The sequence below is a fragment of the Ursus arctos genome, unplaced genomic scaffold, assembly GCF_023065955.2.
Source record: "Ursus arctos isolate Adak ecotype North America unplaced genomic scaffold, UrsArc2.0 scaffold_25, whole genome shotgun sequence".
Classification (NCBI taxonomy): Eukaryota; Metazoa; Chordata; class Mammalia; order Carnivora; family Ursidae; genus Ursus; species Ursus arctos.
The window spans coordinates 2,355,612-2,369,138 of record NW_026622930.1 but is presented as its reverse complement, the minus strand read 5'-3'; the positions used below and the strand labels follow the sequence as shown (position 1 = coordinate 2,369,138).

Sequence of the window (13,527 nt, the reverse complement as noted above, 5' to 3'; positions counted from 1 at the left end):
AGTCATTTAAATGCTTTGCTTTTGAAAATGTTGTTTTTATCTTTAGCCAAATAGAGTCTCAGTGTCAAACCTCTCGAGGGCCCAAAATTTGTATAATACGTGGATTTTCTGTTTCTCTCTTACAAATTCATTGAAAAGCCGTGGGAAATTATTGGAGGCCTGAATGCCAAACTAGTCATATTTTTTGCTTTCAGTTAGGGCAGTAAGTGTGACAACTTTCTCACCCCTAAAGTAGGTGCTGAGTCGTAAATTAGATGCACTCACCTTCCTGTGCACTGATGCTTCTTAGGCAGATGTTTACTTTCTCCTCTCCCCATGTAGATCTCTGACTCCTGGACTAAAACACTGATGAGCTACAGGGTGCCTGGATCCCTGTTAACTTCGGAAATAAGGACGTTCATTTTCATTTCTAACAATGAATATGTAGGACTTTTTCTTATATGTGTGTATGTTTATACAGAATTCCAGCGTGAGCATGAGCATGGCTAGTAAAGGCTGAGCAAGTCTAAACCGTAGGCTGTACATGCCTTAAACAAGCTCTTCTCCAGCCTTATTCCAAATCCTGCCGTAAGCATGGGGTGACGCTTTAAATTCTCCCTGTCAGCAATGTCATTGTTTCATCTTTAAATTAATTTTACGGATTGATTCTTACCAGTGCAGTCTTCCTTTTTTATCAGCCTTACTTTATGAAAATAAAGAACTCATTGTTTAAAGGACAGAAGTTACAGGATTTGGCAGACTGTTGCTTTGGCTTGAGCACGTGTGAACTGTTTTCTAAGTCAGACTGTTGTTGTGACACAGGCCGTGCCGAAACCCAGCTTACTTTCTGCTGCATCTCCTGATGTAATTATCTACCTTCTTCTGATGGCAGACTCTGACCGTTGCCCATTTCCAACAATGACAAACAATCGGTGTGAACTAGGCGTGAGAAAGTGTAACCACATCTTCAGTTGTGATTCTGTCGCAGTCATGTAGGTTCTTAAAATGAGTCTTAAACGACTTAGCACAGAGGCCGACACATAGTGCTCAACACATACTAGCTTATGAAAGTGTCGATGATAAACCGTTCAGATGGGAATGTCAAGAATTTTCTTAGTTTACACTAACTTCTCAATTATTTTGCTAACCTACACACATAATATGGACTCTGTGTCCTGCTTTTAGATATCTATAGGACACTGTTGAAAAATGAATTCAGTTGAAGGCCTCCAGAGAAGTAGTGTGATATGGTTATAATAAAGCACAACAGAATCTTTTCAAAGAAGTTTTAGGTATTTGATATTCTGAGTAAGATTTTAAAATTGTAATGTGTCTCTAATAGTTTATCCATTTATCCATTTGTCCTGCATCAAGGCAAGGGATTGAGCAGAGAAAGTTCACACATGTATCTTTTAAGTTATATTTTTAATTCTGCCTTTGCCCAATCACTGAGTATGGTTTGAATGAGCAACCAAAACGTTCCAATCAGAATGTTCTGATATGGCATAAATGTCCTATCAAACAAATTCAAAATACCTATCCTTCAGTAACTGTAAGTAGATTAGAGTTTCCAAAAAAGATAATCAGACATAAATACGAAGCAATTAGATTAATAGGAACCTCATACAAGTTGAATTGTAAGAAACAGTTTGCTATTCCTGTAGGTTAAGGTTTGAAAATGATTTTCTCTTGGACCTAGAAATACTAAAAATGTAATGCAGCTACTATTTTGCTTATGTAGATGATTGTGGGCTAATCTATTAAATATAACCATCATTTTTAGCACTTCTCTGGTGGTAAAATTTTGTCCAGTTTTCACAGCGACCAACTTTATGACCTTTTAGAATATACAGCTCAGTGTGATATTGGGGTTGTCTGTTGTAAATAGAATTTTTGTGACTTTGTACAAAGCTGAAATTCAACAGACATTTAGTGAGTTTACGGTTTCCTAAATCAAGGCTCTAAGCCTAGTGTAGAAGTAAAAAAAAAAAAAACCTTGTTTTGTGAAACTCATGATGTGACAGGGATTAAATTTCTAAAATAATTCATTTAATTGCCTTTAGGATTAGTGTGTCAAAAATTTAAAAATTTACAATGAAAACATCAATTTACACTTCCCTTTTTAGAAAGGTTTATAGGGGCGCCTGGGTGGCACAGCGGTTAAGCGTCTGTCTTCGGCTCAGGGCGTGATGCCGGCGTTATGGGATCGAGCCCCACATCAGGCTCCTCCGCTATGAGCCTGCTGCTTCCTCTCCCACTCCCCCTGCTTGTGTTCCCTCTCTCGCTGACTGTCTCTATCTCTGTCGAATAAATAAATAAAATCTTTAAAAAAACAAATAGAAAGGTTTATAACTTTAAGGAGGGTCACTTTTTTTGCTGCAAAGTGTCTGTCCGGTCTTGCCATGCTTATGTTCCTTGTAGATCTTGCCTACACCGTCCAGCCGTTGAGTAGTATGCCTCGGGAAAAATAGATCAGGCATCTTCTTGCTCTGTAAGCTGACTAAAACCCTTTCCTTCTTAAGAGTCTTTGGGATCATTCATATTCTCCAGGGAAGAAGCCAGACAACCCCTCTCTTCCTTTCTTCCCTTGCTTTTAATGCACCCATTGATCCTAGCTCCTAATTTGAGAAGAGAATGTCAGTAGCTAGGCAGAGGCATCAAGTGGGTTGACCCTTGACCTGCCCTGAACAGATAGTAGAGCACAAAAGACAGTCATATTTATCTGTAACTTGTTAAAAAATTAAGTTGTATGTATATATATGTGTATGTCTGTATGTATGAGAAACAAGCAAGCATTGCTCAGATAGTTGAATTACTCCTTATTCTGCTGTTTTCCCCCCACTTCTCACTACTGTACTTGACCAGTCTTAAAAAGAGTTGAATCAGTTAGGACTCTGTGTTGCAGGTGACAGGAACCCAGTCCAAACAAACTTAAATGAAAAAGGGCATCTTTGGGGCACCTGGGTGGCTCAGTCAGTTGAGTGCCAACCGACTCTTGATTTCAGATCAGGTTGTGATCTTGGGGTTATGAGATTGAGCCCCACATCGGGCTCCACTCTCAGTGGGGAATCTACTAGGATTCTCTCTCTCCTTCTCCCTCTGACCCCTGCACATGCACTTGCGCACGCACTCTCAAATAAATAAATAAATCTTTTTTTTTTTTTTTAAGTGTATCTTTGAGTTCCTGTAACTAAAAAAAGTACAGGGAAAGAGTCAGGGTCCATCTCCTAATTCCGCTGCCTCTGTAGTGGTTCCCTGGTTGGGCTCAGCAGCATTAGACTTGGCATCTTCCCACACTCAGCTCTCCTCAGACAGAAGCCCTGGGGCTGTCCCTGAGTCCATGCTGGTGTGGTTCTGGCCATGTGCCCGTCTCTAAGTCTGTCACTGGCCAGAGTGGCAGGGAAAGTCTGGGGTAGAGTCAGTGACATCCAGAGCCTAGGAACTTGTTTCCCTCATAGCAGAATTCAAGTGTTGTTGCCCCAGGAAAAAGAGTGGGTGCCGAATGGCAAAAACACAAAACTGAATCTATTTTTATCTTCATAAGGCATTTGTTTCCAATTTTTCTGTTACTATATTAGAGCCATTCTTCCAAGTCAGAGGACAGAATTCTCAAACAAGAATGTGGAACAAACAGATCTTCTTGAGCAATTATAGACACATCTTCCCCACCCCCCACCACCAATCAGGACTGTCAGAATTCCAGTGACTCGTTAACTTACCTTTTCAGTTAGGGGAGCATTTATTGATCACCATGCTTTCGGGACACTCAAGCAGGGAAGGGTCACTGTGATTCAGTATGATGTGGAGTAGCAGGTGAATGCAGTACATTGGGGATGATAAGCTGCTGATGGGAGAGGGCATCAGGGAAAACTTCATGGAGAGGGTGACCTCTGGGTTAGATTTGGATGAAAATAGAAGATGCCTGCTTCTTCAGGCACAGAGAATAGTTCCTGTGAAAGTTATTTGACCTGATACATGACCAAGGGATTGCACATCACAGGAGCTCCCAAAAGTTAAGTTCCCAGAGGTAACATCAGAAGGTTAGAGCCTGGAGATACAGCCAGCGCTGGGCTGTGGGTGCCTGAGCGTGCGACTGGGATGCCAGGGTGAGGGATTTGAACTTGGTCCTGAAGACGCAGTGTGTTTTTGAAAGGCTGTAAGCAGATGAGTGACCAGTGAAGGCCAGGAGACCAGTGAAGACAGGTGCTAAGGTATAGGCCTGCGTGGGAGAGGAGGGAAGACCTCTGTGGGGAGACCCTGGGTAGAGGTGGGGAGGGTGTGCAGACTGACGTGCAGGATCAGATTTCTGAATCTCTGGCTCACCTTCAAGGAGAGAAACCTCTTCTTTGGAACTCCAAGGACAGGATGACTGAGCTGGAATTAAGGAGCTGTGTTGCCGTGGTGAAGCTCTTGTCACTCTCTGTGTCAGGTGAAGCTGCAAGAGTCCAGCCACGTCTGTCACTCTTTTTCTTTGTCTACGACCAGTTAAATTACTCTTATTAGTTTTCCTACCTTGAAAAAAGGGGCTCTGTTGACCCCTTAGGAATTTTGACTTCTTTATAAAGAAGTGAATGTCCTTTGTGTAGGAAGATTCTCATCTATCTTTAAACAGCATAGGACACTTGGATAAAGAGCACCTAGTTAGTATACCTGTCATTTTACTAGTCCATTTAAACTATGTCTGTGTGCTTGGGGAACAGGTCGAAAGCACGGTGTGCCCATGTTACAGATTCACTCGACCACTTCAGTTTGAACAGAGACATCTCTCTTGGGAAAGGCTTTATTTTGTACACAGCTTAGAAGACATTGCCCCCTCACATAGATATTCAAACAAGTAAGATGTCATTTTTCTTCTTTAAAGCTGATAAATCTTTTACTGTTTGGAAAAAAAGCAGCTACAGGTTAGTAATTGCTGCGGAATCCCTAAAACAAGGTTAAGAGATTTTTGTTCTAAGGCAAAAATGAGATGGTTTGGGGAGGAAGGTGTGTGCTTTAAATAGCAGGTCGCTCTTTTTGTCACTGCACCATCATATTGTTGTTTCTGCCTCTGCCTGAACCCAAACCCCCTCCCAGCCTGACAGAACTGTTCGCTTACGCAGCTAGCCCTGCCTCAGTTTGTGCCACATCTTCCACCTGTCGGCTGAGACATCAGAAGTCGATGTCCATGTCAGCCTCTGGGCACCCCTCGATGATGGTACCGCCAGTAGACAGTGAAGGAGATAACGGCAAGGCTGTGTAAGACACTGCACACTCCTCGTGAGACTCCTGTGTGCCCGCCGCTGCTCCGTGCTGTGCTGTGGATTTTATAGTCCACGGGTCATTACTCTTGTGCACAAAGTACCCCTCCTGTGTGTGGTTTTAGTTAAGCGCATCCTGTGTCATGGTGTCCTTGGTCGTCTGTGTGTCTTCATGCTTTTGCCTACTACAAAGGGTGTAAGAAGTCCCCCTCCTATCCATGGTGCTCTTAGCATGTGGAATCTGATAGTAAACATACCATTTGTGTTCATGTGCTTCTAAAACTTTTTAGTTGCCTGTTCTTCAGTTTCACCCGCATAGCCTATATTTCTTTTATATTGGCAAGGTTCTCTGCATGTAAGCAACTTTGAGAAGGAAGCAAAGGGAAAAAGCTTGAGTTAGCCATTCCTTTGTCCTAGAATTTCCCTGCATTAATCTTGTCCTTGAAAATATGTACGTCCTATTCCCTTAAACCTCATGAGGCTGTGTTTCATTATATACTGTTTATTTGATATCCTCCTAATTAGCTTGCCTTTTGGTCCTGAGCCCTATAAAATACCCCCTTAGGTCTAGAGATTTATAGTAACTGATTTTCTCCACCATATGTAAGAGGTATATTGGGATTGTAGATTTTTGTGTGCCATGTTTGCCACAAAGCTGGGCTTTTGTGAACAAAGATGTGAGACTGTTCTGTTCTGATCTTCTAGCACTATTCCTGATCCGAGGACTCCAGTGGCTTCAACACACAGTGTCAGCAGTGCAGCCACCCCAGACCGACTCCGCTTCCCGCGGGGCACGGCCAGTCGCAGCACTTTCCACGGCCAGCCCCGGGAGCGGCGGACCGCCACGTATAACGGCCCACCCGCCTCACCCAGCCTGTCCCACGAAGCCACACCGTTGTCACAGACTCGAAGCCGAGGCTCCACTAATCTTTTTAGTAAATTAACTTCAAAACTCACAAGGAGGTAAGTGCCAGGTGGTGCTCGTTGTTTGGAACAAATACAAGAGCAAAAAGAGCAGTGTCTTCTCTGTTGTGTGAAGCAACTGCCCAGATACTTTTCACTTTGTCTTTTTCTTTCTTTCTTTCTTTCTTTCTTTCTTTCTTTCTTTCTTTCTTTCTTTCTTTCTTTTTTTTCTTCTTTTTGTGAGAGAGAGAGATCACGAGCAACAGGCAGGAATAGAGGGAGAAGCAGACTCCCCGCTGAGCAGGGAGCCCGATGCGGGACTCGATCCCAGGACCCTGGGATCATGACCTGAGCCAAAGGCAGACGCTCACCTGACTGAGCCACCCAGGCGCTCTTCTCTTTGTCTTTAGATCATGTTTTTCTGGTTTATATATAGAACTTTATACTTTAAAACCTTTTAGAATAGGAATTACAGAGCTCAGATTCTTCAGAGAACCAGAAATCCTCTAGCACTTGGGAGGCTGTTGTTTTCTTTAATTGCTGTTCTTTTGATCACACTTCTGTCCACATGCATGTTTACTGCAATTTAGCAAAACCCCACCTCCAGTGTAGGCTGGCACTCCAGAAGCTGTTGCCGCAAAAGACAGCATGCAGTGTGACCAACCCTGGACATGGAGGAGAGAGACATTTTTTCTCTCATCTCCTGTCATTGTCATTGAAGAACACTAAGTTTCTTAAGGCCTAAATCTTAAAATTGTTCTCTGTTGGTCTGAGTAAGTTATAGTAAGAACAAGGTAACTTGCTTAAACGGTGTAGTTTGGCAGATAAAATTCCTGATTTCTTCTCAGCAAGAAGCTAGTATATGGTTGTGTAAAAACACATTTTCCCTTGAGGTACTTTGAACTTTATTTCCATAACCTAATCTGGAGCCTGCAAAGGCTTAGAATCATTGACTGCTATAAGAGGAGGAAGAAAAAGTACCCCTGTGCACCGTAAGCACACAGGCAGAGGCACCGTTGGCTAGGACCACACTCAGGACACCTGAGCACCCTGTGTGCTCAGGACTCCCAGAAGACTTTCTTAAAAATTGAGCCTCATGGGTCACCTGGGTGGCTCAGTCTGTTAAGCGTCTACCTTCAGCTCAGGTCACGATCCCAGGGTCCTGGGATGGAGTCCGGCATCGGGTCTGCTCCTTTCTCTGCTTTTGCCCCTTCCCCACCTTGGGCTTTCTCTCGCTTACTCGCTCTCTCTCAAAACAAATAATTAAAATCTTAAAAAAAAAAAAAAATTGAGCCTCACTATGGATTAGTATGTCCAGGGCATCCTGCAGCTTTGCCATGTTGCAGACCCTCTTGTTCATCATCTGTATTTTACTCAGAACAGCAGAGTCTGAAATGGCTGGCACATCCGTACTCTGTTTCTCCACACTTCCTGTGGCTCGCTAGCCGGCTGCTGTGTTTCCTGCTATCTTTGGTATTTAACCTATAAGCCAAATACCAGTTTTCAGTCTCCTTAATTCCTCCAGTAATGTTATGTTCTTTTAGATCAATCACCTGAACTTAGCCAAGTCACATTCAACTGTCTTTCTCCAGGTAATTGCTTATTGTCAGGACACTGACTACCAGATTAGGGAGGACTTCTGCTATCTATTATCATTGGCTGGAGGTCAGAGGGCAGTCAGAAGTTACAATCCAGCCTCTTAATCCACCCCTTTGCTGGACCCTCTGTTGTAAACTGGGCAGAAGAGTCTAAAGGGCTTTGCGAGATTTGGGGTACCCACTCGGGATCAGTAAGAGAAGCAGGGAGCTCAATCCAAGAAGAGTCTGGTGACCCCCAGAATAATTCCTTCCTTTGTTTTAGGGTCATCCTATGGCCTTTCCCAGGCCTCCCTGTCCCCTAGTTCCTTCCTTGTGGACTAAACTGAAATGGAATCTGCCTCTGAAACTTGGGTGGTAGGGGACGGAACCAGGTATCGTCCAGCTGGCTGTTAGCTCCCTGCCCTTGCTTAATACCGCCTGGTGTTATACCCGGGGAGAGCCCTGAGTGCAGCGGGGATGCACACTGGTCAGGTCTGCCAAAGCTGTAGTTGCAGGATAGACACCTGTCTGTCTTTACACTTCGGTCTCTAATGGGCTCTTTAAATAAAACCTTACATATCAAGAATATCCTTGAATTTATTTGTTGCCTTTGTGCTCTTTTTTTGGTTATCTTAATGCTATCATTGTTACAGGTAACATCAGCTACCATTTATTGAGTGTTTATCATGTGCTAAGATGAATAGATGTCTGTAGATTTATAGAGATATACTTGTTTTACGTTTATAAAGATGCACGTGTATACACACACGTTCTCGCACACTCATCTAATGTCTAGTCTGACTGTGTAGTAGAGGCTATCCCAATTTTGTAGGACAACCTGAGAGATGAGGTTCAGAGAGTTTAAGGCACACGTTCAAGATTCTGGAGCCAGAAGTTGCTGAGTCAGGTCTGTGCCTCCAGGAGAGGCCCTTCAATCCACTGCGTGTGCTGCCCTGCAGGGCTGTCAGGGACACTGTGGGCTGCAGTCCTTGCCCTTCATTTCCTAATGTAGTTTATTTCATGTCTTTGAATTAAAATTGGTGACTGAGTTTTCTTGGTTTAATTTTTTAAAAAATCTTGGGGGTCATCTTATTTTACATTTCCCGGCAATTTCCACCCCTAAAAATTTGCAGAAATATAGTCTTCTGTTTGTTAAAGTTTGCAAACTGAGGTCTAGCCTCCCCTGGTTACTGTACTTTAGAGGTACGCTGATAAACTAAGTGTTAGATCAGCGTAGGCTACTTATCCCGCCCTAACAATAATTGTGAGAATCAGAGTCCTGGTCCCTGAAAGAGGCTCAGGTGTTCTTATGTAGGTGGTGCCTAGGAGATCTGCTAAGGTTGGGTGGGAAGAAAGCTGGCACCGGAAGGCCTGCACTCCGCTCTTGGCTCTGACTCTACCCTGGATACATGTGGCTTCGGAGAGCTGTGTGCTCTGAGGCCGCCTGTAGTCAGAAGGAGGGAGGCTGTCCCCTACTGGGGCCAAGCCTGGCCTGCCTAGGGTGCTCAGAGTCGCTTCTACCCTGTAGACACTATGTACATGCCTCTGTGTGCCTCAGATTGGTCCACAGGGCCCCGGGCGCAGCCTCAGTCCTGCTGCTCCTCCTCCTTATAACTCAGGGATTCATGTGGCAGGAAAAGTGAAGAAAAGCAGTCCTATGGTACTTGACTTTTCTCAGGTAGAAAATTGGGAAATGAAGATACATTTGAAAGGTCTTTTAATCAGTTTTCAACTAAAATAATCTTTTGCATAATCCTGCCTTATGTTTATGTAGTGCTTAATTATTTACAAAATATTGTCATGTGCATGGTCTTCTCTACTGCGTATAACCCTGCTGTGTACCCCACTTCTGATCTGATTATGAAGTGGTTAGCTGTTCTCTACAGTAGTTAGATAATTTTTGATTGGTTGTATCTGAAGCAATCCCAAATTATCTGTGTTACAAGAACAAGTCCAAGGCATTCATTACTTCATTCACTCAGACTGAATTCTGTGTTCTGTCACAGAACTGGGAAGTTTCAGAAATAGTTTGGCAAGCCCAGCCTGCACTTGCCCAGGAATGCTGCCCACAAGATCGTACAAGCCCGACTCATAGTTTGGAATTTCCTTGGTCAGATTCCGTTCAGAACAACCTGAGCATCTCCTTCATTTTAACAAGCAAAGTCCCTTCTAAATACAGCTCTTCCAGTTTATTCCATAAAACGTAAATTGAAACCTCCATTGTTATCTTATCATTTAATATCCGTTCATTTTACCATCTAAAATTCTGAAAAGTCTGCTTCATTTTAAACCCCACTTAGTTTTTTCTTAAAAAGTGATTTAGGTCTTACACTGTAGTAGACATTCTGTGAATGCTTAAATCATCTTCCTGAGACAAGTAAGGGTTCTCTTAATGGTTGAACACTTTAAAATGAAATTTTTAATGTTCTGTAAGAAGGTGAGGTTTTTGTTCATAAGACATCCTGAAGAGGATCGAGAGGTGTTACCCTCTTACTCTAGGGTACTGCAGATGACTTCCGTCACTTAAAGAAGAACACAGAATGTTGGATTTTGTCATCTTAAAGTATATCCATCTGAGAAACCTTTAAATAAATTTAATTACAGCTAACGTCAATATTTACCATTGACTTTTTCTTACAAGTAAGATTTTTAATATTTCTAGAAAATTAAAAGATCACATACTCAATTACCTGTAATTTTACTTTTTCAACAAATGTCGCTGTTTCGTTGTTCATTGGACAGAAGAGGAGCCCTGTTTTATTTGTCGTTTTTCTTTCTATAATTGACTAGATTTTCTATTTAATTTGTGCAAGTCATTTTTGTTAATTTTTTTTTTTGGCTTAATTTCTTTTAGAAACATGTCATTCAGGTTTATCAAAAGGTAGGATTTATATATACACATTATTTTTTTCGATCCTTACCCCAAAATGGCTCCTGCAATTAACATCAGGTTTGGCTTTCTAGCCTTGTTTTTGTTTTGTTTTGTTTTCTTAAAAACTAAACTTTCTGCTGAGAACTAAATACTTATTTCTTTGTAAGGAAACCTTGGAAAGAAATAGATTAACTCTGTCAGGCATTTGTAAAGGGACTGTGGCACCCATGTAACAATAGGCCTGTGCATGCTCTGTGCATTTTCTTTCTTTGGTAGAATTATTTAGCATCCAAATAATTCTGTCTTCATACTAATAACACTTAGCATGCTTCTGTTTGAAGAATGAGATGTTCAGTAATATTAATATACAATTACTGATTGGCCTCAAGCCCGCAGAAGGTAAGTGGTGACTGTTGCCATCTTTTATTTCGTGAAGATTGAATTAGCAAAAGGCTTTAAAATAACCGGGAAATTAGCTAATATTTTTACATGGGAAACAAGCACAAAATTCAAACCTACAGCTTCATTTGGTTTGAGGTTTTCAGAAATAAAGATGTGGGCAGCTTATAGCAGAAATGCTTTAATATTTTCAGAGAGTTGAAGAGTAAGTAGTAGTCTGTCTAAAAGCTGCTTTCCACCAACCACTGAAGGAAGTAGGTCTCATTACTTTTACTGAAAAATATTATATATTCCTACCAGATGATTACTTTTTGATGATGATGAGTCAGGAGAACAAAAACATTGCTCACTGTCTTGGAATGCACACAGAATGAGGCAGAAAATCTGCCATTTGGGCCAGCCACCTGTGTCCAGAAGGCCAGGCTGTGGAGGTCTGTGTGTTGATGAGGTCAGTGGGTCACTGAAAGGCTGTGTGAAGTGAGCTCTTTGTTAAAACTGTAGGAGGAGTGCTTTCCTCCTATGGGAAATTCCACTCCATGACTGTTTTTTAATCTTCCCAGTTGCCAAATTTTTCCTTGCATGGGAGATTTTGTAGTTGGAGGTAGGATTTAACTGATAGAATTAATTTCCTTTTAGTTAAAACCCATTACGTATTGGGGGAGGGGTTAAAAAGTCAGAATATCTCCAATTTCAGAGCCGGGCAGGAATACCTGCTGTGTGTATGAAGCAGGTGTGCGGCCAGCCTCCTACCCTGCCTGCAAGCACGCATGGAGAAAAATGGCCATGGGCTGAGTCACCCCCGTGACAGGACAAGTTTAACAAGCACAGCTGGTGACCCAGAGTGCTTTGGATTTGCTCATTTTATAACATCTGTGTTTGTATGTGGGTGGTCGTGTACTGGTCTGTAAGATTTCTTTTCTCTTTCCCACTTCTCTGTGCTTCTGCATTCTGTTCGTTGAGGCTTCCAACTGAATATGAGAGGAACGGGAGATATGAGGGCTCAAGGTGAGGGAAATGATTTTTACTGAAAATATTTTATAGGTATTTATCTCATGTGTGTGGCAGAAACAATGCTCTTTTCTGAATATCCTGCATCATATCCCTGCTCCCAGTGTAGGATTGCTTGGTGAGGTCAGTGTTCTGTGGGTTCGTGAAGCAGAAGTGTGTCGCTGCTGCCGCCTCCCAGTAGCCACTTGAGGGCGCCAGAGCGCCATGGCCACCGGCTGGTGGAAGCCTTCTGGATCCCAGCCTGACTTGGGCTTTCCACTGGTGTTTGGGTGTTAAAATACGCGGCCCTCCTGCCTGGGCGCTGACAGCCTGAGATGAGCTCTGGGAGTCAGTAGGAGCACTATTGACATGTCCATAACTCCTACTTGATTCTGGTCTCAAAGAGTGAAAGCAGAATATTGAGTAGAATTTTCATATTTAAAATTAGATGGTTCTTTGAGAATGATTACGTAGTCAAGCAATTTGCTTTTACATTTTGTAGATCATTTTGTATTTCATTACACAGGTTTGGGAGTTGGAGGAGTTCACCAGATAGGCCTCCATAGTTGCAGATCTTGTCCACTTACACCCTTTCGATACCAATTACCAGCATGCTGTCTCAGGTCCCCGTTAACCCATTTGCTCTCCTGCTGGTCTTTCTAAAGCACAGCTCTGATCATGTGACTTTTCTGAATGAAAAGTTGCAGTGGCCCCATTGCCTGACCTGCCCTGGGTGGCCTCAACAGGCCCAGCCTCCCCGGACTCCACCTGTACCCCAATTGAGGCGTCACTCCCACCCCACGCCTGCCCATGCCGGCCTTGAGCAGGCTCCAGCTGTCCTGAGTTTGCCTACCGCAAGTACTCAGTGCCTGTTGGGGTGATGCTGTACCCCCAGTTCCAGTCCATCTGTACACTTGATTATACCCTCAACACATTCTGTGCTTTCCATACGTCCTTGCCTTTGCTTATGATATTCCCTCTGCTCAGCACACGCACTCTCCTCCTCCCAGTTGTATTGGAATCTCATGGTTCTTGGTAGCTCTTTTCAGATGCCACCCCCTGCTGGAAGCCATTTCCTCCTTTCCCTGCACTCCTCCCTTCAGAGGGCCCCACCTGTCTTTCCTGCCATCCTCTAGTGGACTGTTCATACCTTTCCTGAACTACTGCCGTGGCCTTACGTTGCGGTCTTCCCTCCCCCAAACCCAAATTAGCTTGAGAGCTTTTGCTCGTTTTTGTAATCTATTTAGTGCCTTACACAACATTTTGTACATAGGAAGCTTCTGATCAATTTGAGTGGATGTGAACTAAATTGAATATTCTACCAGTAGGTTGCCAGCTATCTGCATAGTAAACCTATGGCCCACCCTCAGCTCTGATGAGTTTGCCATAGGATGAAGTGTTTTTAACATGCATATACTGGGTGTTTTTAATACACCAGAGTGTCAGGCATTCACCGTCCTAACTGAAGCATTCCGATGTACACACGAGAGTGTAAATAACGGTTTGTGGCAACGATGATTAAATGCCATGAACAGCAAGATATGGTAGATTCCTAGTCGTGGACTTGCCAAGA

The 13,527-nt window shown here is 43.0% G+C and overlaps 1 protein-coding gene across 9 annotated transcripts in view; it reads left to right on the top strand.

Moving 5' to 3' along the window:
• MARK3 (microtubule affinity regulating kinase 3) overlaps nt 1-13,527 on the top strand; it is a 112,245-nt gene that overhangs the window by 97,313 nt on the left and 1,405 nt on the right. For 5 of the 9 annotated variants that reach the window (XM_048219924.2, XM_026515235.4, XM_026515234.4 and 2 more), the window contains 3 exons: nt 5,922-6,179; nt 10,551-10,577; nt 11,928-11,972. In XM_048219924.2, coding sequence (XP_048075881.1) covers nt 5,922-6,179; nt 10,551-10,577; nt 11,928-11,972 — 330 coding nt within the window. The remainder of the gene's footprint in view (nt 1-5,921; nt 6,180-10,550; nt 10,578-11,927; nt 11,973-13,527) is intronic. The other 4 variants (XM_048219923.2, XM_026515233.4, XM_026515237.4 and 1 more) reach the window with 2 other exon arrangements.